Source organism: Panicum virgatum, chromosome 3N (assembly GCF_016808335.1).
Source record: "Panicum virgatum strain AP13 chromosome 3N, P.virgatum_v5, whole genome shotgun sequence".
Classification (NCBI taxonomy): Eukaryota; Viridiplantae; Streptophyta; class Magnoliopsida; order Poales; family Poaceae; genus Panicum; species Panicum virgatum.
In genome coordinates, this window is record NC_053147.1 from 9306440 (window position 1) to 9334089 (window position 27650).

General features: G+C 45.2%; 3 protein-coding genes and 1 non-coding gene across 6 annotated transcripts; 1 reads left to right on the top strand and 3 right to left on the bottom strand.

Annotated features, from left to right (window-relative positions):
* The first annotated feature begins 6987 nt into the window (after positions 1 to 6987).
* Positions 6988 to 9787, top strand: LOC120664209 (RNA-binding protein Y14A-like). Its single transcript, XM_039943295.1, has 4 exons — positions 6988 to 7370; positions 8643 to 8779; positions 9049 to 9194; positions 9450 to 9787. The coding sequence occupies exons 1-4, from the start codon at positions 7088 to 7090 to the stop codon at positions 9496 to 9498; spliced, it is 615 nt and encodes a 204-aa protein (XP_039799229.1). The 5' UTR covers positions 6988 to 7087; the 3' UTR covers positions 9499 to 9787.
* Positions 9788 to 10203: 416 nt separating this feature from the next.
* On the bottom strand, positions 10204 to 16096 carry LOC120664208. Of its 3 annotated transcripts, none has more exons than XM_039943294.1 (7): positions 15824 to 16096; positions 14870 to 15178; positions 13532 to 13607; positions 12836 to 13092; positions 11819 to 11935; positions 11571 to 11622; positions 10204 to 10984 (listed from the first exon to the last, which is right to left on the bottom strand). In XM_039943294.1, the coding sequence occupies exons 2-7, from the start codon at positions 14957 to 14959 to the stop codon at positions 10710 to 10712; spliced, it is 867 nt and encodes a 288-aa protein (XP_039799228.1). In that variant the 5' UTR covers positions 14960 to 15178; positions 15824 to 16096; the 3' UTR covers positions 10204 to 10709. The 3 variants fall into 3 exon arrangements, with proteins under 3 accessions (XP_039799228.1, XP_039799226.1, XP_039799227.1); XM_039943292.1 differs by having other exon boundaries at positions 14870 to 14965; positions 15824 to 16091; XM_039943293.1 differs by lacking the exon at positions 11571 to 11622 and having other exon boundaries at positions 14870 to 14965; positions 15824 to 16091.
* Positions 16097 to 17853: 1757 nt separating this feature from the next.
* On the bottom strand, positions 17854 to 17992 carry LOC120668256. The gene has a single exon (XR_005672352.1). It is a non-coding gene; the product is annotated as a small nucleolar RNA Z247 (small nucleolar RNA).
* A 1080-nt stretch (positions 17993 to 19072) lies between these two features.
* LOC120667364 (glucose and ribitol dehydrogenase homolog) lies at positions 19073 to 20585 on the bottom strand. Its single transcript, XM_039947453.1, has 2 exons — positions 19567 to 20585; positions 19073 to 19456 (listed from the first exon to the last, which is right to left on the bottom strand). The coding sequence occupies exons 1-2, from the start codon at positions 20426 to 20428 to the stop codon at positions 19434 to 19436; spliced, it is 885 nt and encodes a 294-aa protein (XP_039803387.1). The 5' UTR covers positions 20429 to 20585; the 3' UTR covers positions 19073 to 19433.
* Between the last annotated feature and the right edge of the window lie 7065 nt (positions 20586 to 27650).

Sequence of the window (27650 nt, forward strand, 5' to 3'; positions counted from 1 at the left end):
GTTTCTCTTTTCTTCTCAAGGGGTGTTTGAGGTGCAGAAATTGACGATGGCCCATATAGACGACCTTCCGAGAATTTTTCAGGTACAAGCTGTCGGTTTCATTTAAGCAATGGGTGCATGCCTGATATCCCTTATTCGACTGCCCGACATGTTGCTAAGTGCAGGCCAATTGTTGATGGTTACGAAAAGCAATGCTCGGAGGTCGAAATTCTCTTAATTGTACTCGTCCCACACACATACACCTTCTGGCTTCCACAACAATAAAAGCTCATCAACCAACGGTCTTAGGTACATATCAATATTGTTGCCAGGTTGTTTGGGGCCTTGGATAAGCGCCGGCATCAATATATACTTCCTCTTCATGCATAGCCAAGAAAGAAGGTTAAACATACAAAGGGTCACAGGCTATGTACTGTGACTGCTCCGCCACTCATCGAATAGATTCATTCCATCTGTACTTAAACCAAACCTTATGTTTCTTGGGTCCCTGTCAAAATCTGGGAATTGTCTATGCACGTTTCTCCACTGCGACCCATCTGCAGGGTGTCTCATCAGCTGATCTTACTTACACTATTTTTTGTGCCACCGCATCAACTTAGCGTTTGTTTTGTTTCTGAACAAGCGCTTCAAGCGTGGTATTATCGGGAAATACCACATCACCTTAGGCGGTACTTTTTTCCTTGCGGGCTCACCGTCGACATCACCAGGATCATTTTGCCTGATCTTGTACCGCTTTGCGGCACAGACAGGACATGCATCCAGTTCCTCGTATTCACCACGATAGAGGATACAATCATTAGGACATACGTGAATCTTCTGTACGTCCAACCCAAGAGGGCAAACAACCTTTTTGGCTTCGTAAGTTATCGGGGGCAGTTCGTTCCCCTCTGGAAGCATCTTATTTACACGTCCTAGTAGCTCCTCAAATCCCTTATCTGAAACACCATTGGCTGCCTTCCACTGCAGCATTTCCAGTGTGGTGCCCAATTTTTCTAACCCATGCTTGCAATCTGGATACAACATTTTCTTGTGATCCTCCAACATCTTCTCAAATTTTTTTGACTCCTTCAAAGTTTCAACGTCTCTGTGTGCATCGACTAAAACCTGACCTAGTTCGTCAAGTGGTTGTTGTTTTTCTGCAGCATTTGCTTCTGCCTCATGCATTGGTTTATCTTCAAAGACACCCGCTTCATACAAGTGAGTCTAGTCTGGGATGTTATCATCATTATTATCTTCTTCATTGTCTTCCATCGAAACTCCAGGTTCCCCGTGCTTGGTCCAAAGAGTATAGTTATCCATGAAATCCTTCTCAAAAAAGTGGACATGTATAGTATGTCCTTTTGAGAACTCCTTTTGATTTCTGCAAATGCCACATGGACACAACATGAAACCTTTCGACGACTTGTGAGTCTCAGCAGCATCAAGGAAAATTTTAAGACCGTTAATCCACGCCATTGTGCACCACTGGCCATACATTCATTGTCGATCCATCTACAAATAATATATTCTCGTTGGATAAATAATTTCATTCAGTGGAAAAAAATTTGACAATTTTTTAATAACAAATATTTTTATTACATCCAACACAATTTATTCAACAACACATACATAGATTGCATTCGAAAACTAACACAAACATTCCAAAAACAAATATACAACTTAAAAATTTGCACAACAATACATAGGTTTTCAACCGTCCTTGCGTGGGAACGCAGAATGTTCTGACGGATTTCTAGCTGGCCCAGAAGAAGATGGCGGAGCTGGAACCTCCGGGTTTGGTGGTGACGAATCGTAACGCCGCAACAAATCCTTAAGATAAAATGGAGGTTCCTCGCCTCTTAAACGACCCGGCCCGGGAGAACGGCTAAGATCTACTCTGCACGTTGAGTAAACCACACCTGCTAAATAACTCTCTTGAGCTTTCGTCATCGCTTCACGCAAAAAGATCGATCCGAAATTATCAACCCTCCCGGGGCCGAGCATTTAAACTGGTCTGGATCGCTACTGGATTCCAGTGTGGGACTAAACTTCCGATGCTACAGTTTTTTCGCGATGCTACAGTACCCGACAGCTACAGTAACCCGAAAGGAGGCCAGCTCGCTTCGTCGCTACAGTACCTCGGTGCTACAGTAGCCCGCTCGAATCTGGGCCCTAGGCCCATGGGCTTGGGATGTTACATACACCCACCCTTTTAGATTCGACGTCTTCGTCGAACCAGCTTACCCATATAGGACAAAGGACTAGGATCTCCTCTCTTGACTCACGACTGTATGTCCTAGTGCCAATCAACACATGTACACGTCTGTGCGTCCAGTGCTAACGGCGCATCCCAGATGCCCGCGCACTGACCCGCACACGCCCGTGTACATGCTGGGCCCGTGACACACACCTACCCGTGAAACCGTGAGAGTCGGCTCTGATACCACTGTAAATACTAACACTAGCTTAGTGTTACTCCCAGGCAAGCCCCGGAGCATAACCCTTAAATTCAGTATTCAATGTTTATTATATAATTATTGTGCATTTATGTTCTAGGAGTTGATTGGAACCGTAGATGCATGATCCCTAGGTTTCCTCAGTTACTCTACTAGTGTACAGGTCGTTAGTATTGCAATGCTTAATTAGGGCTCGGTAGAAGTCGAGTGATTCCTGTCACTCGCGAGCTATAGGTCCTGGTTGCTTATGGCAAAGTGGTTTGAGGATAAATCTGTGAGAAAGAAAAATGGAGACCGGGCGGAGAGAAATTGGATTATGGATATGGAATGTATGGAAAGTAGCTTACGCCTGTGTCGATTGAGGACCGTACCGTTGTTGGCAGTGTTGACCGAGTTTGAACAGTACTAACCACATACCGGAAGTAGGAGGTAGTCGAAACCGGTAAGCTAAATACCTGATTTGCAACGATACTTTGAATCGCGACCTGCTACTCTGGGAGTGGGATGATGGCGGGTGTTGGAGTGTATGTCTCCTCCTAGTTCTCTGGGAGTTCGCTGTGAGGGACCCTTCACCCCGGGTTTTGGCAGGCGTGATTCAGACGTCGGGGTAATGATGGGAACGGTTGACATATGTCGTCCGGCGTGGCTGCACGTGTCGTGTGAGTTAGGTCCACCTAGCAAGGTTAAATCGGATCGATTCGCCGTCTCTCTCGGTTAAGAGAACTTTGGTCACTTTGTCACATCGTAGTAAAGGTTTGAGATAAGAATGGAAAGGTGAACATATAAGATGTCTGTGGTTTTTCTGAAAAGATAATGTGATCAACCATGCTTGCTTAGATGTCAGGCAAATTTAGTTGGTACTTGATAAATTTAAACTGAGCTAAAATATTGAAAGTAAGGATCCAGTATTAGTAGCCTTTCAGCAAAACCAACTCCAGAGCCAAAAAGCTTTGCATGTCTAGATAGTGGGCTAAGTATACCCGTGTCGGGTAAGTCTTGCTGAGTATTAGTATACTCAGGGTTTGTTGTCACCCTGTTTTCAGGTAACAGCTGCTGGCTGGAGCTAACCGGGATTCACATCGGTGGGCTCGATGTGACGTCCTCACGTCATCGTAGTTATCGTGGTTTTTAAACTAAACTTCTATTTAAATTTCGCTGCATGTTGAACTCTGATAATTTGTTTAAAAACTCATTTTGTTAAGCTCTGTTTTGTAATTTAAAATCTGAGAAAATCTTGCCTGCTTGTAATCATTTGCGCTCGCCCTCGGGTGGGACATCTAGTGTTTTCGATCCTTAACCCAACAGGCTGCCGGATTACACCGTTTTAAGTGCGTGTTTACTTGATTAACGCTTAAGATGATAGTTAGCACACTTAAGCCGGTTTAATTTAGGCGGTTCTGTCACAGCCTCTTGCCACACATTCTCTATATTCTTTTTCCAAATACTGAAGCACTGCCCTATGAAAAGCGCTAGGTTTCTTGCACCGACGACCTACTGGAGTTGTGCCCTTCTCTACAGAAGGACAACGATCACCACCACCGGCGCCACTCCCTCCAGCTGCTGAAGCCATATTTTATTGGAAAACACTATTATTTTTCATAACATTATAAATTATTACAATTACAATAAAATCTAAATAAATTAATTGAAATAAATCACATTAATTTGCAAAATGATTGAAAAAACTCTTACAATTACAATGCAAATATTAATTACTATTACAATTACAATGATCAGATTATTTACTCTCACAAATAACAATGAAAACATATAAAAAGACGAAGTATTACCCTCACAATTACAATTAAAATATGTACATCATTATATCCTCATATTCGAATTGCACAGGTAATTACCATGAAGTCTGAAATGTAATCAAATTAGAGTTGCTATTGAGGCATTAGTCATCATTGTGTGTCATGCTATATCACAGCTCTGTCTAAACCCTTATTCTTCGTCGATCCTGACCTCACCCTATCTACATAATGAAGGATCTAGAAAAAGCTGTGACAGAGCAAGCACAATGTGACTAATGCTCCAATAGCAGCACTACTTCATTTACATTTCACACTTGCTGGTAAGTGTCTGTAAACTACAATGCAAAATCACGTTAATTCTCAACCTGAAAAATCTGAATAAATTAATTGAAATAAATATCTAATTAATTGAAATAAATCTCTATATCTCCTAATTATTTTGACACCCTTCAGTTTCAGGCGAACACTCTTTTGATCAATATCCAGAAACCATCTAGAAGAAAAAAAACTTTATTTCAGAAAATATATATGTCGGTAACCTCGATCCTGCGGTGATGACACTGTCTATCTAGGGGACACGGTGCGGTACAAGTACGTCGACAGTCATTGCGTTCGGCTGGTGGCTCCAGCGCTACAGTATTTCCTTCTCACATCGCTCCAGCTCCAGCCTCCAGCCACCAGCCAGGTAACAGTGTTTTTCTCTCACACTACTCCAGCTCCAGCCTCCAGCTCCAGCCTGCCGAACGCAGTGAATAGGCCAATCGCAACACCAACATTTTCGGTTAATAGGAACACAGCACTTGGCACAGCCAACATGCTCATTGATATGCTCTCATTGCAACAACGGCCACGCTGACTGCGCCAAATATTGTGTTCGCATTAATCGAAAATGCTGGTTACGACCAACCTATTGGTAACGTCCTTATAGCGCATAGTGTATCCCCGAAATGTAGTGACATCACCGTTGAATGGAGATTAACGACGTATATTTGTTTCGAAATAAATATTTTTTAAGCTTCTAGATGGTTTCAATGTGAGCCTGAATACATCACTAGAGTGTCAAAATAATTCTTTCATAATAAGAAAATTCTACATGCTCATCTGATATATACTACGGTCATTTCTAATATATAGAAAATGATTGAAAAATATGTCTATAAATTATCCACATTCAACCTAGCCAATAAACTTACTCTCACATTTCAGTCATCGGTTCTATATATCTCAAATCAATGCATAAATCAAAGAAATCCTCACTATTTTCAAAATTCACAAATTTCTCTAACTATGGAGCATAAAACGAAGAATAAAGACTATCAATGAAGAGAGGATGAAGTTGCAAACCTTTGGCGCACTTGGATGAGTGCAAATCACACAAAAAATGGATCAAATGGCCGCACCACTCTAACATGGGAGAAGAACCGAGCTCGAGCTAGCTCTCTGAGTGAAATGACTGGCTCGGGCTTGGGGAGGAAGAAGGCGTCAATTTATAGTGGACGCATTAGTACCGGCTAGTGACTCTAGCCAGTACTAAAACGCACCGGTCTGTACCGGCTGGAGCCACCAGCCGGTATTAAATTCTCTGGGAGCCATTTAGTACAGGCTGGTCCAGCCGGTACTAAATGGTAGCTAGCCGTTGGGGGCGGGTGTCGGTGGCGCACTTTAGTGCCGGCTGGAGCCACCAGCCGGTACTAATAGGTTTCCGTGGGCACTGTAGGTTAGGCCCGGTACTAAATTTGTACGTTAGTAACGGCCGAAGCCATGACCGGTACTAACGGCCGCGGACGAATGTGCGTTTTTCCAGTAGTGTTAAAATGGTCTGCATTTTAGAACAAAAGAAGTATATAAGTGCACACATTTAAAGAGCTCGAATGCTAACCAGGGTTCAACTTACCGACCGCTAACCGGTAACCGCCGGCCTCCGGTTCCGGTATACCGGACCGGTTTGGCCGGTTACCGGTCGGAACCGGACAAATTCAAATTTAAATTCAAACTTCCCCGTTCAACCGGTTCGTACCGGTATACCGGCCGGTTAGACCGGTTTACCGGCCGGTTTGACCGGTATACCGGCCGGTTTGACTGGTAACCGGCCGGTTTGATTGGTAACCAGTCAAATTCAATTTTTTTTCTTTTTTGGTTTAAATTCAAATGCCCGCAAAGTATACTAAATAAATGTTTGTATAACATATTTTAGTCTAAATGAACCCTCCAACCCTCTTTTGTACTACTTTTACATTATATTTGTATACTTTTGTATGCACGTTTTTTTGTTTAACTTTAAATCCCCGCAAACTATACTAAATGAACGAATTTTTGAGAAAATTTGACACCATTAAATTTGTTGCATCTTGAAGTATTTTTAGGAATTTTTTGAGAATTTTTCATTTTTTTTGAATTCAAATTTAAATTTTGAATTTGGACCGGTTTATACCGGATCAAACCGGAACCGGTCCGGACCGGTTTGACCGGTAACCGGTCAAACCGGACCGGTTACCGACGGTTAGGGGAACCATGATGCTAACACGGCAAGGCAGAATGAGATTGGAACATGCAGGGACCCTAAATTGCTACTTAAGTACCCTAGCAAATTATTTTCTGAGTTGAAGTATCTTATCAAAAATCGTTCACTCAGAATCTCAAAATAAGCACAAATATTTACCACACGCAATTTTTAGAAAAAGAATTCAAACGGAATTGACCGATTTCCGGCACCGGAACCGGAAAGGAAAAGTACTACTGAAATGCTTGTCAGAGGTGTATACATACATATATAGGAATATCTTAGGGGCGTCTTTGAAAAATCCTTAGCCCGACCGACTCGCGATTCCAAACCCCCTAAAGGCCCAAACCCTCCTCCCTGAACCCGATCCAACCCAATCCCCGGCGGCGGCGGCGATGGCAGCCGTGACCAACGCCGACGTGGAGGTGGTCGACTTCGACCTCGACGACGACGACCTCATGGACGAGGACGCCGGGGCTGAGCCCGCGCCGGCCCCCGCTCCCGCGTCCCGCCTCCGCTCCACCATCGCGGGCGACGATGCGCCGCGTAAGACCAAGGGCCGCGGCTTCCGCGACGACCCCAACTCCTCCTCTGCCCCCCGAGACTCGCGCTTCGGCGCTGGGGGGCGCGCCGACTTCGACTCGCTCGGCTCCGGCGGCGGCCCGGCACCCATCCGATGTGCGTCTCCTCGTCTCTTTCTTTCTTTTTCTCAAGATTTGGCTCCAAAAATTATTTTTCTTGCAATGTACTTCGGGAAGTAGTGTTGTTCTGAACTTTGTCGTAGTGCCCTATGTAAGCTAGTACGTTCTCTGCCTCGATAGATTTGCTGCGCGTGATGTCCAATTTTCAGCTAGCAATCTGAATGCGAAAGTTGAACTTTTTGGTGATCTGGGCTGACTGCAGTGAATAGTACCAGGCAAATATAGCCTCCTGTTCCATACTTTTTCCCCTTCTGATTTTAGTCGAGATCAATGAAGTTCGAATTGAGTTGCCGCATCTGTTCCATACTTTTTCCCCTTCTGATTTTAGTCGAGATCAATGAAGTTCGAATTGAGTTGCCGCATGAAACATGGACAAGTCTGATTGTTCTAGGATTTGGCGTGGGAACTTCTTATCCTGAGATTATTTCCAATTGAAATTCTAGTTGCCTTTATCCGCACGATTGGACCTGTTACTTGTATTCTACTGTTGGTACACTGTCGTATTATGTTCTCCTTTTTATCTTTTGGTTATCAGTTATTTCTGATATTGTAGAGGTTGTTTCTTGAAGTGAGCTGGTGACTGTTCAAGGCCCCGATCAGTTTGTTTGTTGTTAGTGATGGCCTATGTAGCACCGATACGGATAGGCGTATCAGTATCGGCCCGATACGGATATGTGGATACGTCAAATTTCTGCAAAACTTAAAGGCACAAAGGTGTATCGGAGTATCGGATACGGATACGCGGATACGTATCGGATACGTGATACGGGGTCATGTTGAAGTATCGGGGTTACAGAGGTGATGGCCTGGGGGTATATTTTTGGTTCCCCTAAAGTCACAACATTTGTTAACATTTTGTTTTTGTCATCTCCCTTGCTTCAAATTTTTCCTCATACCTCACTTTTACCTTTTATGGTGCATGATTGGGACTATGAAATCTCAAAACTTTCTAGTTAAGTTAATTTGGATGCATCCACCTACATCTTAAAATTTGTTAATCTTCTTTTCAAACAATCTGTCCAGTTGAATCAGGATTGGTTGCATGTGTCTTATAATACACTCCGCATGTGTTTTATGTAAAATATAAAGCGAATTGGATTATTTTTTCAAAGAACTATGATATAACAATGATGACTGAATAGTTGTAATTACAGATTTTTTTGGGGATTTTTGGGAAGAAATTTCTACTTCGATGATGATAATTGGTGGTTTCACTTTGAGCTCATGTATATTCTGTTCTTTGTTACAGCAATTGAAGGATGGATTGTGCTGGTCACTGGAGTTCACGAAGAAGCACAAGAAGATGATCTTCACAATGCTTTCCGAGAATTTGGGCAGGTCAGAAACCTGCATTTGAATTTGGATCGTCGTACTGGATTTGTCAAGGTTTGTTTTCTGTTACCTATACTTTTTAAGCCTGCTTACTTAATAACACTTATTTTAGAGTTTGATAGCACTTAACTTAATTCCTTAAAGCATTCCTTAATAGTAACTAGTGAATAACTTAGTGTGGAAGCACCTTTATGTAAATCTTATCTTGCAGGTTCATACTTTCAGATCTGGTTTCTGTGTTTAAAATAGAGGGTTTTTCTTGTTCTTTTTTCTGCACCAATCTGAAACATTGTTTTTTTTTCTTCCCCCCTGCCTCTGTACAGGGGTACGCATTGATTGAATACGAGAACTTTGAAGAAGCTCAGGCTGCAATAAAAGAACTGGATGGAACTGAGCTTTATGGACAAATAATAAGCGTTGATTGGGCATTTAGCAGTGGCCCTGCTAAGCGCAGAAATTCTCAGAAGAGGTATTCTTTTCTTGTTTTCCTGTACAATTTTAGTAGGGAGAAAAGGCAGGTTTGTCTGTTAGTTTTTGTTTATGATTCCAAGGTAGAGATATTGTTTGGCTTGCATCAATAAAACTGTTTATGTATGCCTCTGTTTGCTTCTGGCTCCATTGTTACTAATCTCCACTTCCAGCTGTTTCGTCGATGCTTGCTACTCACCTGACCAACTAAATGAAATATTACTGATTTTATTTGACACGTTTGTGTTTTTGTCAGACCTCCATCAAGAGCTCGTTCAAGGACCCCACCCAAGAGAAGATACTGATGTTTCCCCAGCATGTCCTGAACTTACTCGGAGTGATGAAGTAGTGCAAGAAGTCTGGGGATTCCAGATTGCTTGGTGTATCACCGTAGTTTCGTCGTTGCTACTAGTATTTGGTTGCCTGCTGTTTTCATTTCGAGACCATGGTAGTTGTAAGATACTTTCGTTTCTGGTTGATGGAGTTGTGTTTAACACTATGTTTGACTTTGCCAGTTTGAGGCAATTGTAACTGCAGATCCTTTGCATCTTTGACCATAACTAGTGATGTGTTGGAATTGGATGTTCATGTGCACCCTGCTTCTGTAGTTCTGTTTGTTATTGCACCTCACTGTTTGAGAGAAAGCTGATCGAACAATCAGTGACTTACGAACTTAGGGAAAACGATGCTTTTTAATTATCGTTGACTGCTGTATCTATTTCTTGTACGTCAACTTGCTTGCTGTATCTATTTCTTGTACGTCAACTTGCTTGCTGTATCTATTTCTTGTACGTCAACTTGCTTGCTGTATCTATTTCTTGTACGTCAACTTGCTCGCCGTGTTACACCATAGTGTCGTGTTGTCAGATATCTTGTACGCAAGATGCGGTGCAGTATAGATAGAGAAGTTTTGCATTTCCCTGCGTGCAATCCTTGTTCCGAATGTCCAGGTGAACAAGTTATTCGGGCTGTCTAAAACGTGAAAGAGTGATAAATGATGAATTGCACTGGATGGTTAATAAGATGTCAGAAAACTCAATCACTACATATCAGAAATGATGTTCTCACCAATGCATTTCCCTCGGCTTCTGCAAAATGAAGTATTTACAAGTTCATCAACCATTCATGGCTTAACAGCAACTATAAGCAGGATTACCGTATCCTGCTTCTACAACAAACAATTCCCCACAATCAGCTCACAACAACATTCAGCACCACATTCTATATCCATGGTATTTATCAACATTCAGCAACAATAGGCAGTCACACTCGATGATCCCGGGTGAAGATGCACCTTCAAAGCCACTTCACTTGCCTCACGCATCATCCTTCGGCTCAGGGTTTCTGTTCCATATGTGTGTGCTGAATGTGGTGATTGAGTTTGGCTTCAAGCGTGTCTAGCTTCTCCAGAAACTCATCTTGACCATTACCATCAGCCTCAGCTTCTACCAGGGACCAGTTCTGCTCTTGCTTGCTTGCTTGAGATTCCCGTACCCAGTTCTTGGTTGCCAGTTGCTCAGATACCATAAGGTTGCCTGCTGATTGCAGCAGATTGAGTGCCATGGCTGGGGTCTGGTGAGTTTGGCTTCAGGTTCTCTGCGGAAGGGAGATTACCATCCTTTTGAGCCTTTGGGCTGGAAGCACTGTCTCTGGCTGATGGAGGTGCCAGGGCAACAGGACCTCCCTGGGATGTACTCGAAGCTGTGCATCTTGATAGCTGCACACCTCCGCTGTTATCACCATATTCATCATCTGACAACAACTCTTCATATGAGGTGCTCTTCTCTGATTCTGCAAACATTCAGAGACATCAGTGAACATGGGAACAACACAGTCATACACATAATTTGCAGGAAGTAGCATCGCTGTCAAGTTTCATATTTTGTTTTTCACAGGTTAACATACAAGAACTGTAAGAAGGGCAAAAACGATGTCAACTGGAGTAAACTAATTATCCCAGGTTTGATAAGGAGCTAGGAGTTACATGAAGCATACCCTCATAAAATGGTTAATTTCTATTTTTCAAATTGAGATTCAGGAAAGCCTATTAAGGAGGTTCAACTTTCAAGTTTTGAACACCCGAGTTCCTTTCTTCTGAGAAATATATGCTTCAGACTGCTTAAAATGTAAGTTTATACACATGGGCTATGCAAAAAGATGAAATGAAACACCATTTTAGTCTAGTAGTAAAAAAGCATTTCCTCATTTGCAGTAGAACTTAAGCAATTAGCTAATTTGGGATGGTAGATACAAGAAATACTAGTAGCCTATATGATTTAACCATTATTTTTTTTGTCAAAAAATGGAAACTCTAAAGGATCACTGTTTCTCTATGCTCAACCATCCAAGTGACATATCCACAAGAGATTACTAGTACCAGATTTAGAATGTCGAAGTAGATGAGCAACATGCCAACTTTTTTTATTTGCCTGGTAATATTAAAATAAACATATTATTAGATGGATATGAATATTATAGACAATAAATTGGGCTGCAAACTGCACCTCATTATAATAAACAATAAATGCATGCTACCCTGAAGAGTGATCATGAGTCACCTGCTCATTACATTCTAGCATCTAAATACGTGAAAGCTTAAAAAAGAATTTGCAACCCATTGGTTACCTGTGAAAGAGGTACCGTCCAACCATTTATTAAGGACCACTCAAGAGTAGGCCTCAGGTCATTACGATTAGCAGGATAACGCTTGCCTTCACCTATGGGAGGTGCCAGCAGCTTCACCTGCAGTCAGATGTTCAATATGACGTGGATATTCTATAAGCAGCTGTTAGCTAAAAGGCCACAAAAGCATGAAAAAATGATGGTAAAACAATAAACGTTACTTATAGCTACAAAAAAAGGAAACCCAAAATGGATCCCCGAATGCAATGCATCAATTATCTATTCTAGCCAATGTGTTCAGGTTGTATACTTTTGCAAAAGTACTACAAAATGGTGATTGTTTGCAACTTTTAAAATTCAAATGTGGATACAAATAAAAGAAAAAACATTGCGTGTTCAACTTTTAAATTATTCATTCTCAAATGTTACATTATACAGTAAAAGGTTAACAAGAACTGAACTATTTCATATTAAATTCCTAATCCAAACAGCATCCAAAGATGTATTTTACGACCTTGCTAGATACATTCATCTCCTAAATGACCCATTGTTATCAACTAAAACTAACTATTCAGACAAAGGAGCACAGAAATCACATCTTCCTACATAGTAAATGAGGCAGGGACACTTTAGACATGTACATATAATTTTCATAGCTTGAAGTCCTATATATCATGTAAAGAAAGAAAAAACTTCTACAGTTCTAAAACTTCAAAATAGAAGAAATAGCAGGACTTAACTAGTTGGACAAGTATAGGCTAAGTCATATGTATTACACAGTACATGTACATGGGAATCACATGCAAATTAATGAGCGTAACATGTAACCACTGGCGGAGCCAAGTGTGGGCCAAAGTGGGCCACGGCCCCCCCTTGTCATGCAAAAATTCCATTAGATGAATAGTAATTTTGACACTGTTTATTGGTTTAGCACCTCAATTACAAAGGTCAGCCCTCCCTAATTCTTTGATCTGGCTCCGCCACTGATGTAACTTGTCAAATGGTAGCTCAGATACGTACCTCCACCCTATCTTCATCGAGTAACTTAGTAATTTTCCCAGACCAGTAACAACCTTCATTCAACCAATCAACTAGATCACCTACTTTCCAAGCTTCATCAACAATTGCTGTGACAACACTATTTGGGAACTGCTCAGGAACTTCATGTCCATAACACCATTGAGGAAAAGAAGGCCTTATCATGAGTTGAATACTCTCTTTTGAATTTTTTTTGGAGCTTGTTGGGTTCTTTTCAAAGACCTGGACCCATTCCTTATCTGCAAGGAAGTGACAAGGGGAGTGAAACATAAGGTGCAATAACTAATTAATGACTAATGTTATTCACATGTTCTTTTCAACAATAGAAGGGAAGAGGACTAGATAAGTTCTTTTCAACAATAGATGCTAAGGTGTATCAATGCTTATGGTTCCTTTGTGTTCATCTAAGGCTATCTTCTAATCATTAGGAATAGATAGGTTGTACAAGAAAGGAAGGTACATAAATATCAGCAGTATGAAAGAATAACAATTTTAGCATCACTCTTAAAAAGAAAAATAGTTCCCTATAGGGTGAAGCCGGGGGGTCAGGGGTTTTCTCGGCCGGCTTAGCTGAGATTTCTTTCTTATGCAATACCGTGGGGGTGGTCTTTCCCTAGCCAGTCGAGCTTTTTTTTTTAACACAAGAGAACTAAGATAAAGGCATAAAAATTGGCTTACCTTCACTTGTATAGTCAATATAATCCAAGTAATACTCCAGGTATCCAGCAGACTCGTTGACACGCATATTATGTACCTGAAAAAGAGCTGCGTTTAGTTAATCCACATGCTCTACTTTTGTCCATCAAACATAAACTTCAAACACAAACCAAAGGTTCATCTATAATTAATAAGTGAGAGGCATGGTGAAACAATGAGAAAAAAAAGTTTATTCTTTTCAGCATCCAGAATGGAAGGTTTTTTTCCTCTTCGTTTAACTTCATTTTCTAATACGACTCATCCCTTGCAACATAAGGTACTTTTACCTCCAAATTCATATGGAAACCAAACCACTAACTTTTCATAACTTTTTAGACTTTTTTAGGTACTAATTATATCTGGCATAGTCTATTTGGTTTCATCTAGAACATTATAATCATTAAAATCAGCAATGTGTGTTATCCCCCCCCCCCCCCACACACACACAAAGAATGTAGTAATTTCTAGACCTTGAGCATGAACATGGTGACTTATTTTAAGGTCCGGGGAACCCTAACATGCAAAAAAGGCCCACAACCCCTGATTGTGCTTGGTGCAGGAGATGAGTGACTAGCTTCTTCTATTAAGGATGTTTATGTGGCTCGGGGTGATTGGAGGGTGGGGGTGGGGGGTAATCAAGCATAGTGAGAAATAGGCTGGCCTGGAGTAGGAGGCATGAGCGTGACCAACACATGCCGGCTATGGGCCTTTCTCGATATTTTGTGATTTTACTAGATTCCCAAACCCTAAAAGAATTACAAACAAAATGGTTGTGCTTTTTTTTGTATGGCGAGGGCAGCATTTTTTGGGAAACGGAAGCTGTGGGCAGAAATCAGGGGGGCCTAGTCATTGTAGCGGCGGACTTAGGGAAGGGCAGTGAGGGAGTGGCGGTGGGTGGGTGGATGGAAGGTGGAGCAGTGAGGGGCTACCCACTAGTGGTGGCAACTGGTACGGAGGTTGCACAACCATAGTGGAAGGGCTCTAGCGACAACAAGGGAAGGTGAGCTGATGGTTCATCGTGAGAAAGAAGACAATGAGGTGCTTCATGCAAACATTACACGTTAAAATACTAAGATAGTAGATTATGGTGTTGTTCTTATATATCTGGAACTTTAATAAACTATAGCTAGTTGTCCATTTGTGTTTCATGAGATGCATGGTGCGACAAAGGAAAATTATGTTAATATGAAAGCGAAAAATCATGTTAACATGAAAGCTGAGGAGACATAACTTGAAAATCACCAGTTTAAACATACTAAAATAAATGCAAACAAGGTACGATAGCTGAACAAATCTAAAGGCAAGAATAAAGGGCCAGACCTTGCAGCGAAACCATGCACCCCTGTAACCGGCTTGGAAGCACTTGTACTCTGCGAGATCGCCAATCTTAAATGGAAGCAGCAGCTCCATCTCCAGCTACCAACTCAGGGGCACAACACAACACATGTAGTAATCAGCAAGAGAAATAACTATCCTCTCCAAAAGAAAAAAAAATAGTTCACAGATTTAGTTTTAGGGGCATTTCATTGGGATCCTGGAGAAGTTGCCTGGGGATGGCCTGAGAACTTTTCAATATTGCCCTGTCAGGCAAGCACGGGCTTATGCTGTTTGGTTGAAGATCACATTTGCCTGGGAAATAACATAAAGAAACAAAGGTGCCCATCGAGAGCTAGAAAACGTAAAACAACAAAATGCGCCTTCATTAGGCGTATCATATCACTCCTATGCGGCTATGCCTTTCCCGTGACCGGTCAAATCCCACAACAGGAGGATTGGCTGGCATCTTCTATGTCCCAAAATGCTCAAGAAGGGTGGTCTGGCTTGCAGGTCTCAACGCGGGCAAGCGAGAGGACGGTGGCCAACTGACCATGTATACGACTGCGCCCAAGTCGACGGCCGCGGCGGCGACTCACGGTATCGCGCACATCATCGAAGCCGGCCAAACACCATGAGATAGCATAGAGGGAGGGAGGGAGAGAGGTGCTACTGCTGCTTGGTGGACTAGGCAGAGCGACCGATTTCGACTGCATGGGCATGGACGAGCAGGCAGCGAACCAAACAAGTTACACGCAGATCCCCGGCAGCTCTCCACAATGCAGCCAATTCCTCCCCAGGGATCCAAACAAACGAGAGATTCCCCATTCCGATGGTAATCGATTTAGGACGGTCCGCAACGAAACAAACTAGCAATCGAAGGCAGAAATAGCGAAAGACAACTGATCGAGGAACCCAAAAGCTCTGCTCGGACTCGGAGTGGTGGGGGCAGGGGCGTACCGGGAGAGAGGGGCAGCGATCGATCAGCTCCGATGCGGGAACCGCAGCGGATCGCCGCCGGCGGCCCCGGCGACAATGGTCGGCGCCTCGTCTCGTCTCCGGTGGCCGCAACCAATAGCTCTCCTCGGACCTCGGTGTGGTGGGAGCAGGGGCGTACCGGGAGAGAGGAGCAGCTGTCGAATCAGCACCGATGCTGGAGTCGCAGCGTATCGCCAGCGGGCAGCGGCGGCCCCGGCGAGTGTGGTCGGCGGCACCACTGTGCATGTGGGGGGGGGGGGGGGGGGGGGGGGGGGGGGGGGGGAGGGGAGGGAGGATTCAGATGTTGATCCGCGGAGGAGTAGGTATGTAGGAGAAATTATTATTAATTAGCCCTAAACTTGTGTAGCGGGCCAGGCCTGCTAATGACTAGGAAAAACCGGGCGGCAACGGCCCAAGTTTTGGAATTTTTGACTTAGGCCGGACCTGGTTTGACCCATTTTGGGCCAGAAGTAAAACTGGGCTAGGTAAACAATAGTAAAACCATAGAAGAAGCGTCAATATTCCCTAGAAGAAAGTGTCATTAGTTGATATCTAATGCTCCTTTGATTTTGAATAAATATGTTACCGTCATATATTTTTCTTAAAAAATAAAGAGTATTAGACAAGTCTTAATAGGATTTCATAGAGAGTCTTATGATATTAAATTTCATCAAATTTGCTGACATGACAAAAAGAGAGAAAGATATATTTTCATAGGATGTGAAGAGAGTTTTATCGCCACGAGGGCTGCAAAGCGCCCTCCGTGCAACCTCATTCTGGATGCACGCCACGTGGATGCCCAGACCATCCAACGCCTGCTCGCTCCAACTCCCACATGGAGCCATGGAGGGTCGGCTCCAACAGTCCAGCTTAGGCTCGCAAAATTCGGCTTACATACGGAGGAAAGGCTCAACAGGTATGCATCGGCTAAAGATATTTTCATCGCCGCCGGACTCCTTAGTCACGATCGAGTTGCGCCGTCTTTGTACCCTAGCCGCCGTGGTCATCATCTTGCTTAGATCAAGCATGGCAGCCGCTATGGAGGACGACGTTGCTGGCTTGCTGCTGCCACCGGAGAGGATCTATGCTTCATTACATTTGCAATTCTGAAACTATGCTGTGCTCAGCAGATTGTAAGAGAGTTATTTTTGCTGCAGAACAGGCATCTCCAGATTTCTCAATCGGCAAAACCATCCAAATCTGAGAGCAAGAAAGAAAAAAGAACAAGAGCAGATGGGAAAAGCTGAGCTCGGCGACACGGCACGGCTCCTGCTCCTGGGCCCTAGGGTGGTGCCGCCTCGCCCACCTCGCGGCAGTAGATGGAATTAAGAGCAAGTATCATAGTATGCGGACGTAAATTGACTAAATGTTGAGGTAAAAATGTTGAGGTAAAAAAGAGAGGAGAGAAAAGAGAAAAAATGTGGATTGTAAGATTACAGCCCGCTTGAGTACAAGAACCAAACAAATTTATAAAAATGATAAGTGAATCATGCATTAATAGTGAAGATCAACTACTATATAAATGGACACATGAATGAATTGAGTGAAAGCTAAAAAAACTCTTATAGCAAGCCAAGAATTTTTATAGTCAGCTGTGTGAGAATGGCTGTAACGTGATGCCCTCTCGGGTTCACGGCTCCGTGTTAAATAGGCTAGGAACAGCCCCTAGCGTGGCATTACAACTTGGTGAACAAGTATCTGGATTACAACACAAGAAGAGAAAGATTTACAACAAACTATATCTATTCTATCCAAAAATAACCTGGAGCCGTATCTACACAATCACCGAGAGCCTGCCGTACACGCCAAGTATATTTGATCATGTGCATATCTTCAACACCCCCCCCACAATCACAACTTATCAGTAAGATTGAGATTGTTTCTAAACCAGACCGTTTGCTGAACTGGGAGTGGTTTAGTGAAGCCATCTGCAACTTGATTTGAAGTACTAATAAACCGCACATCCAAGCATTTGGAAGCTACCTGTTCTCTCACAAACAGATCCATCCGCTGTTCCCAGCTCACTAGCTGGGTGAAGAGCTCGCCGAGGGTAAGAGGTTCAACGCGAGCTGTCATGGCTGACACGACTGGGTTGTAGTCAGTGTCAAGCCCGGCAAGGATGTAGGAGGCGATCTCTTCATCCTCCAACTTCTTGCCTGCCGCCGCCATGTCGTCCGCAAGGGACTTCATCTTGCTGAAGAAGTCAGCGATGGAAGAAGTCCCCTTCTCCGCCGTGGCCAACGCCATGCAGGTATTGATTACCCGCCCACGAGACTGAGATGCGGTCATAGCTTCAATGGATCTCCACATCTCGGCAGCAGTCGTGCAGGTAGAAACCTGCACTTGAATGTCCCTAGAGACCGAGGACAGCAGATAATTGAAGATCTGCTGATCCTTGGCAACCCACTGCTCATAGGCAGGTTTGGAAATAAGATCATCAGGTTTGGGAATAAGATCATCCGGCTTGTCCGCCGCCTTGGGAATCTTCTGCGGCGGCACTGGGGTGTCGGGGTCGAGGTAGTAGGCGACTTGAGCACCACGAAGAGCAGAGAGAACCTGGGCGCGCCATAGCGGGAAGTTGTTCTTCCCCATTTTCTCGGTGACCGGACAACCGATCAGAGAGAACGATGCAGGCTGCGCGGAAGTAGATCCCATTGAGGAGATTGTGGACTAGCCTAGCTCTGATTACCATGTGAGGTTCACAGCTCCGTGTTAAATAGGCTAGGAACAGCCCCTAACAACTTGGTGAATAAGTATCTGGATTACAACACAAGAAGAGAAAGATTTACAACAAACTATATCTACTCTATCCAAAAATAACCTGGAGCCGTATCTACACAATCACTGAGAGCCTGCCATACACGCCAAGTATATATCTGATCATGTGATCTTCAACAAGCTGCTGGCTGTATTATTAATTTTGCTCTAAGGGGGCAGCCGACCACGTAAACATATATGTGGGTATTTTGATCCAAATTTTCAGAAACTCATCAATAGGATAAGCAATGATGGGTGTGGAGAAACTAAAACTAAACTAACTGCCCTACCAAAACATCATATTTAAGTATGTTTCTGTTGCTGAAGACAGTACATATGCCCAAGTTTTAGATTGAGATATTGTCTTGCATATTCTTCAGCACATATGCCCAAGTTTTAGATTGAGATATTGTCTTGCATATACTTTGTTTAACAATTAAAATCATCGCATCTCGTATAGCTAGGTTATACGACAGGGAAGAGGATGGTGGTAAATAAATTAAGTACATAGTCACGTCACGAGATTCGATTACGAGGAAGGATCGCCACGGAGGCTTCACGCACGCATATATTTATTCAGACACATTCCTTCGCTTTTTACACGTGCTTTGCGCTCAGATCACCGCGCACTGGACGACACTGCTACAGCTAGTAGAGTCTGCACGTACACTGACACTACCTGATACACGTGAGCACGCACGTGTCACTTCTTCCCTTCAACCTTCGACACGACACACACAGCAAAAGGACTCCCATGGCGACATACGACGGCGACATCGCCGGCCGGCGACATCGCCGGCCGGCGACCCTCGACCTCCCCGGCTATAGCTCCTCTCTAGCCGTTGACGATGACGCCTCCTGTAAATCCATGCCCGATGACACGCATGTCCACAAGTCAGTCAGTATATGCAATGTAACATGTACTTGTATATACACGTTTACACTATATGTGTGTACAACATACATACCGTTGACATGGAGGAACTGTCCGGACATGTAGGACGAGTCCTGCTCGCTGGCGAGGAAGACGAAGCTGGGCGCCACCTCGGCGGGCTGGCCGGCGCGCTTCATGGGCACCTCGGAGCCGAACTGCGCGACCTTCTCCTTCCCGAAGGACGCCGGGATGAGCGGCGTCCACACGGGCCCCGGCGCGACGCCGTTGACGCGGATGCCCTTCTCCGCCAGCTGCAGCGCCAGCGCGCGCGTGAAGGCGACGATGGCGCCCTTGGTGGCCGTGTAGTCCAGCAGCGTCTTGTTCCCCTTGTACGCGTTCACCGACGACGTGTTGATGATGCTGGCGCCCTCCGCCATGTGCCGCAGCGCGTGCTTGGTCACCAGGAAGTAGGAGAAGATGTTGGTGCGGAACACGCGGTCCAGGTCCGCCTCCGTCACCTCCGCCAGCGACGGCCGCTCGTACTGCTCCGCCGCGTTGTTCACCAGCACGTCGATGCGCCCGCCGTAGGCGCCGGCGACCTCCTCCACCACGCGCCGGCAGTTGTCCTCGTAGCCCAGGTCGGCGGGCACCGCCATCGGGTCGCGGGCGCCCGTGCGGGACCGGATGACGCGCAGCGCCTGCAGGGTCTCCTCGGCGTCCCGGTCCTCGTGGCCCTTCACGTACGTGAAGGCCACCGTCGCGCCCTCCAGCGCGAAGCACAGGCACACCGCGCGCCCGATGCCGGAGTCGCCGCCGGTCACCAGCGCCACCTTGCCCTTGAGCTTCTCCGCCGACTTGTAGTTCTGGACGATGGCCTCCGGCCGGGGGTCCATGGCGTGCTCCTTCCCGGGCTGGGACCCCTGCTGCTGCGGCGGGAACTGCTGCTGCGACGCCATGGCGCGAGCCGGCGGCAGCGGCGGCGATGGCCTCGCTCTCGCTCTACTACTACCCAAAGGCCGGGCCGCGAAGGAAGCGAGCGCCCTTGTGGCGGCTCCTCTACTAGCTGAACGACGGAGTTGTGGTGATCTTGGGAGCTGGTGGCAGAGGAGCAGCGCGCGCATGGCACGGTGAGGGAGACGCGAGGTGGCGCGAGGAATATAAACAAGAGGGCGATGCGGGCAGGCGCGGGCGCGTGGCCGGGGAGGTGGGAGGGACGTGGCGGGAGGCTCGCATCCGCCGCGCCCACGCGTCGAGTCTGGAGCTCGGAGAACAGGCACGACCACCGCTTGCCGAACCGGACGTGCTTCTACTGGATTTCTCTAGCAGGCTAGCAGCGTCAGTGCTTGTAGTTCCATCGATTAGAGTATCCATCCATCCTAGTATTTGGTTGGAAGAAGAGGGGCGAGGAGACGAGTAGGCTGCCGGCCCAAGCGAGCCCAACAAATCTGCTTGCAACGAAAAGCAGAGCAGCCAGCAGCACTTAGCCACTAACGGCTGACGCTGTTGCTGCCATTATACGGTTTATCCCAACTCGTGGCTATTCTCAAGCTGCCATTATATAGTTCATCCCAACATGGAAAGGATAAAGATCCCGTTTGGATCTAAGTAATGGATAAGCGTTAAACTTTACCACTAACTTATTTAAATGAATGCTAATTTGGAGAGTTAAATTTTGATCAAGATTTAAAGACGTTAGCATATGTAAAAGTGCTAATATGTGTTAACTAGACCCCACGTGGAAGAAGGTACAAAATTCAACCGTTTTCCATCTAGGAATCTGTCGACAGATGCATATAGTAAAAAAAAATCTCTGACAATCGCAGAATTAGCATTGGGCCTGTATAGAAGTACACACACAATAGAAAATTTCAAAAGCATCGTCAAGTAACTCAGCTGGTCTTATTTAGATCTAAAATTCAAACTCCCAAAAGTATCACATCGAATATTACGGTATCTGCATTGAGAATTAAATATAGGTAAAATAAAAAACTAATTGCAGTTTGCTCGTAAATTGTGAGACGAATCAAATCTTACTATTACTAATTGGAGGCTCCTTTAAAGCCTCCACGTGAAGCCACATAGAATCATAGGTGGATATCCTAAAAAATAAGAGAAATTAAAGAAATCTCCACGTGAAGCCACATAGGATCCTAGGTGGACATCATACAAAATAAGAGAAATCTTCTTAAAAAAAGCAAAACATCTAACGATCAGTTTATATAACACATGCATTATAATATCGACTGATTTTTTAATATCTTATCGTTATTTGAATCATAGAGAATCTCTATCTCCAAGGCTAATGTCTATCTCCATGGCTCGATAGTTAACCCAACTAACAAACATATAAAGAGAGTTCCAAAATCAGATCACATAATCACGTACAAGCTAGCAAAACACTTGGCCATCCGCCGGCAGGAGATCACGTAATCACGTACGTACAAGCTAGCAAAGCACTTGGGCATTCGCAGGCAGGAGATCACGTACAAGCTAGCAAAGCACGCAAAGGTAAGCAAAACATCTAGCGGTCAGTTAATATAATGTAATTATAATAGCCTTTGGATCTAGACACATCCACCCATACGACACTTGAGCTTAACGGATGAAAGCAAAGCTCCCCAACTAACAGATGCATTTTAATATTGACTGATTTTTTAATATCTTATCGCTATTTGAATCATAGATAATCTCTATCTCCAAGGCTAATGTCTATCTCTATGGCTAGATAGTTAACCCAACTAAGAGCATCTCCAAGAGCTCTTGTAAATCTATTTGGATTTATAAAAATAGAAAACTATAGCAAAAAATCCAATCCAACAGTATTTCTATCCACCTCTCTTTTCTATTTGGTTTTGTATCTGTTCCCCTCCGCTGGCCATTTTTGCATGCGGCACCGCTAGCTATCTCCCCCGTCGCGCATGCTCCTCCTTTCCCGCGGCTGCTTCCTCCTCCCGCGCGCCTAGGACCGTCGACGCTGCGCCTTGGGGGGCACCGCGGCCGCGGGCGAGCACCGCCTCCACCCCCATTCGCGTGCGTGCTAGAGGCGGAGCCAAGCTCGGCGCGAAGGTGCTAGAGACGGGGCCGAGCTCGTGCGGCGGTGTTGGAGGTCCATTCGGCGGCGGAATCGCTAGATCTGCTAGCGGGAGAGCTTGATTCGCCGGCGGGAGAGCTCGATTCGCCGTCAAGAGAGCTCAATTTGCTGATGGGAGAGCTCGATTCGCACCTCACCTTGTCCGCCGCCCATCTCCAAGAGCTTCTACGTGCCCTGCACCCGCCGGAGCGCCGCCGGCCCCTCCTCCATCCCATCAGCCCCACCTCCATCCCGCTCCCCCAGCCCTGCTCCCGCCCGCACCAGGGAGGCTCCATTGGCCTCACGGCGGTGCCGCGGGTGCTGACGGCATCCTCGAGGGGGCTGTGCTGCAGCGCGCCGCGCCCATCAAGCTCCTCGTCGCGCCGCCGCGCAGGGGAGGGGGGAGATGGCCCCCGCAGGGGAGGGGGATGGCCGGCGTGGGGAAGACGCTGCCGCTTGTTGTCTGGCAAATCAATCCACTCCTCCGTCGCAGAGTTGCAGACGAAATAACAGCGAGATCCGTCGTGCGGGCGCGCATCCTCGCGTTTGCACAGGAGGAGCCCGTTGCAGGAGTCGATGATGCAGGCGTCCCGGTGGGCGGCGCCGGTGCCCACCTCTCCATTGTTGGAGCGCAGTTGAGCATAGCGGCGTGTGGTGAGCAGAGCAGAGATAGCTAGAAAGCGAACGATGGGCACATTTTAGCCGGTCTGTTGGACTAACTCATAGAATTAGATGGTTTTCTATTTTTACAAATAGGTATAATTTTCAAATTTAGCTAACAAAATAAAAAAGTTCTTGGAGATGCTCTAACAAACAAATAAGAGAGTTCCAAAATCAGATCACGTAATCACGTACAAGCTAGCAAAGCACTTGGCCATCCATCGGCAGGAGATCACGTATAAGCTAGCAAAGCACGCAAAGGCACTACCAGAAAAACAGGCCATCGGTCCAGACCAAAAGTACCACCTGCGATTGCACCCGGTACTAATGAGAGCATCAGTACCGGGTGCAACGGCAGCTGATACTTTTGATTTGAACAAGTGTCCAGGAAAGCCTTTGGCACCGGGTCATGGCACAACCCGGTGCCAATGATTAAGAATTGGCACCGGCTCGTGCCATAACCCGGGAATAATAAAAGAGACACTTTTTAGTCCCGGGTGATAGCACGCACCGGTACCAAATGATGAGATTCAGCACCGGTGGGAAAAACCACCCGGTACCAATGTCCCAATGTCCTCTCGCGTCTGGATATTTCTAAGTCGTGGTCGTCCTCTCTCTCTCTCTCATCTCTCTACCCCTCTCATTTTTCTCTAGCTCTCATCTCATCCTCATCCTCTGGAGTCGCCGTGCCTCGTGGGCGCGCGTCGGCACGGGAGGAGCGGCGGCCCGGCGTGGCCGCGCGTCGGCGGAGGCGCGGAGACGGCCCGGCGTGGCCGTGCGTCTGCACCCCCCTAGCGCCCCTGCTCCTCCAGATCCGGCAGCAGGACTCCAAATCCAATCCAATCCGGCACACATCGCCAAGCCGACAAGGATAGCAAGTAGCAGGCAGCCGAATCGCCTCCGCCCCCCGTCCCTTTTTATCTATTTGATTGCTTCCGTTCCTTGCTGATCCTCTCGATTGATTCCTCCCTGAGGTGAAGGTGATTGCTTTGATGTGTTTTATGGTTTCGTCTTTATAATTTATTTCGTGGGATCGCAGGCAGGCAGGCTGGTCACCATGGGATCTAAGGCACTTTTCTTCCTCTTGCTCCTCTTGCTGCTCGTCGCCCGCCGTCGACCTCGCCACGAAGTTGAGAAGGACGACCCCGCCGTGCCGGAGCACCACCGAAGCCTGGAGTTGCGGCTCGCGCAAGGAGGAGTTTGGGATGTATCAATTTTGGGATCTATTGATTTTGTATCAATTTTGTAAACGATTCTTTGAATGATTTTTGGGATCTATTGATTTTGTATTGGTCGATTCAGTATTTTGTGGTTGAGTTCTTTGAATGATTGTTGCTAACGGTGAGGGATGCGAGTGTAACGGGAGAGGATACCAGGAATAGGAGAGATGCGACGGAACGGGCGTGGCGGGCTGGCGGGTGTTGGTACCGGTTGCTAGCCAACCGGTGGCAAAGGAGACCTTAGGCACCGGGTGATTTACCCGGTGTTCTAGGTAGACCACATTGGTCTCGGTTTCCTAGTACCAGTTGCAAAACCGGTACCTAAGCTCACTTTCAACCGGTGCTGATGGTCCTTTCTCTAGTAGTGAGGTAAGCACCATTCGTCGGCAGGAACATAAGCTGCCGCTGTTGATCAACTCCCCACCAGCAGGAACATATGCCAGCCATTCTTACGTCGCTTTGATCAACGCAATGGTAAGTACCGTTCGCCGGCAGGAACATAGGCTGGCGCTGTTGATCAACTCCCCACCGGCAGGAATATATGCCGGCTGTTCTAACGTCGCTTCGATCAACACAGAGGTAAGCACCGAACGTAAGAGTTTTTCAATTATTTTAGTGTCAACTAATGTTGCTTGCAGTTTTAGATCTGTTTCATCATGTCAAGATTAGAAGTAAGCAACATTTATGCAGCTAGGATATCTACTCTATGTATAGAAAATAGTTCAATTTTACATTCCTTTTGAATCTATCTTGCAAGATCGTTGTTCTTTTCTAATGGTTGTAGTCCCATATTTGTATATATGATAACTTTTGTATAGAAAAATAGCTGAATTTGATCCATCACTACTCTGCTGATACAGTTGAACAAGTTGCGATGGTGAGCAAAACCTTAAGTGAAATTAGAATAGGAAAAGAATTGTGGAAAATCAGAGCAAGGGTAACCAGAGTATGGAATGCAATATTGCTCTGCAGTGGTGAACAATTAAGTCTTGACATGATCCTTATTGATCAGCAGGTATAAAAGTATTTCACTATCATTGCAATTTTTAGATTATTTTTAGTTTATATAAATTATTAATGATGATGATAAATCAGGGGACCATGATCAATAAGGCCTATATGGAAAAATTCAAACCACTAATTGAGGAAGGTAATGTGTACATCATTGCAAATGTCAGAGCCACACCTGCAACACAAAAATATCGGTCAGTGGAAAATGATATGATAATCAACTTCATGCTGACAACTACTCTAAAAATGATCAAAGATACAGAAGACATCTCAAAATACAGTTTCAAGTTCATCAACACTGATATGTTTATGTGTAACAACATTTTTTTTGGTGGATACGTGTAACAACATTGAGGAAGGAGATGGTACCATGTTCCAAGACAACCGGAAGCAATTGATGAGACACAACAAATCTACACTACACTGTCGGGGAATTCCAAGTAATGAATAGATCTCTTTCAAGCATGTTACTAATAAATTATTTACATGTCAACTAACAAATGTCATTTTTAATGTAGTTATCTGCATGCTTCAATCCCAAAAAAGGGGAGTCCCACACGCCCATATACTCTACTTCCTTGGTAACGGACAGTCACTACCGGAAATTGCTAGAATGTCGTGTGCCTCTCTGTTTGCCGTGTGCTTTTTGTCGGGCACACAGCAAAGAGCCACTTTGCCATGGCACAGCCACTTTGCCGTGTGCCACGGTGAAAACACACGGCAAAGACTTTGCCGTGTGTTTTTTTTCACACGGCAAAGTAAATATTTTGCCGTGTGTTATTTTCGGCATACGGCAAAGTTATAATTTTTTTTCTCTTCTCACCTCGAAACTTTTTCTACCCACCACATACAACAAGTAGTACCCCAAGATAAAATTGGGTACATTTTTAATTTTTTTTGCTATATATAACTAATTAATTATATTTCGAGCAATTTTATGAATCAAGTCATATTTGAACTGCAAGTTATTCAAATAATAGAAGAAAATGAGTGAAAAAATAATATTCATGTTATTTAGCTCAGTTTGAGGCCTTACACGTGAAATGAAAAGAAATTCTCAACATCTTGTCTAGAAAACACGGTCACGAACGTGTGTTCGAATGATTTTAAAATTTTAAAAAAGCAAATGAAGTCCGAAAATTATGATATTTGTCAATACCTCATTATATCATATGTGGAGGCAGTGGTAAAAAATTGAGTAGGTTTCGTAATTTTTTCACGTACGATACTTACAAATGGAAACATCTCTGGAGAAGACTCGGAGATTTGAGAAAGATGCAGTTAAGTTTGGAGTAAAAGTGACGGTCGAATTTGAGTTCGACTTCGAAAGTTTTTCAACTCTTCACATACAACATGTGGTACTCCATGTTAAAATTTGGATTTTTTGGTATTTATTTGCTATATTTAATTAAATAAATACATTTCAAACAATTTTGGAAAAATAGAACTTTGCCGTGGGCTGGAATTGGGCACACGGCAAAGATGACATGTCATCAATCCATCCCTTAAAATGGGGCTTTCCTATTGGTCCCCTCCTCCCCCACCGGATCAGCCCCCTCTCATTTCTCTCCCACCCCTCACTCTCTCTCCTTCCCTCCCTCCATCTCTGCCGACAGTTGCAGCGGCGCAGCCCCCAGTGGTGGCCGGCGCGACGAGGGCCCCGAACGGCGGCGCAGCCCCGAACGGCGACGCGGCCATGGGCTGCGGGGGCGCCCACGGGAGGCGGCGGCCCGACCACGGCCGACGGGGGCACCCGCGGGCGGCGGCGGCGTAGCCCCGAACGGCGGCCGGCAGGGGCGCCCGCGGGGCGGCGGAGCGCGGCCACGGGCGGCGGACCGTCCACGGCCGGCTGGGGCGCTCGCGTGTAACATCCCAGTTTTCATCATGATTAAGGGGGAGTGTTGAAATTTATAATGCAAACTTCTAGAAGGTTCTATAAAAATAAGGATAAACCATGGCATAATTTTGTTCATCATGACAAGGTTCTAGAATGTTCCACAAGAATCATAAGAAGACAAGAAGTTTGGATATTTTCTTGTCATAGTAAAATTTAGAATTTTCTAGAAATAGATATTTGTAGAGAACTTAGATATTTGTAGGGAACTTCCTAGAGTGTGACAAGTGTCACTCAACCAAAAGGGTATGAGTGCCTATATAAGAAGGGTGCCACCCCTTGCCATGCCATACTACTCCACTCCATCACACACACATCCAAGG

Excerpts from the sequence above, each read along its gene's own strand:
- LOC120664209 (XM_039943295.1), top strand. The coding sequence starts at position 7,088 with ATGGCAGCCGTGACCAACGCCGACGTGGAGGTGGTCGACTTCGACCTC. Across the intron at positions 8,780-9,048 it reads GTCGTACTGGATTTGTCAAG|GGGTACGCATTGATTGAATA; the intron begins GTTTGTTTTCTG and ends GCCTCTGTACAG. Across the intron at positions 9,195-9,449 it reads CGCAGAAATTCTCAGAAGAG|ACCTCCATCAAGAGCTCGTT; the intron begins GTATTCTTTTCT and ends TGTTTTTGTCAG.
- LOC120664208 (XM_039943292.1), bottom strand. The coding sequence starts at position 16,087 with ATGCACAGTGGTGCCGCCGACCACACTCGCCGGGGCCGCCGCTGCCCG. Across the intron at positions 13,608-14,869 it reads GTGCATGGTTTCGCTGCAAG|GTACATAATATGCGTGTCAA; the intron begins GTCTGGCCCTTT and ends GCTCTTTTTCAG. Across the intron at positions 10,985-11,570 it reads ACTTCGACATTCTAAATCTG|AATCAGAGAAGAGCACCTCA; the intron begins GTACTAGTAATC and ends GAATGTTTGCAG.
- LOC120667364 (XM_039947453.1), bottom strand. The coding sequence starts at position 20,428 with ATGGCGTCGCAGCAGCAGTTCCCGCCGCAGCAGCAGGGGTCCCAGCCC. Across the intron at positions 19,457-19,566 it reads ACAGTTCCTCCATGTCAACG|GAGGCGTCATCGTCAACGGC; the intron begins GTATGTATGTTG and ends ATGGATTTACAG.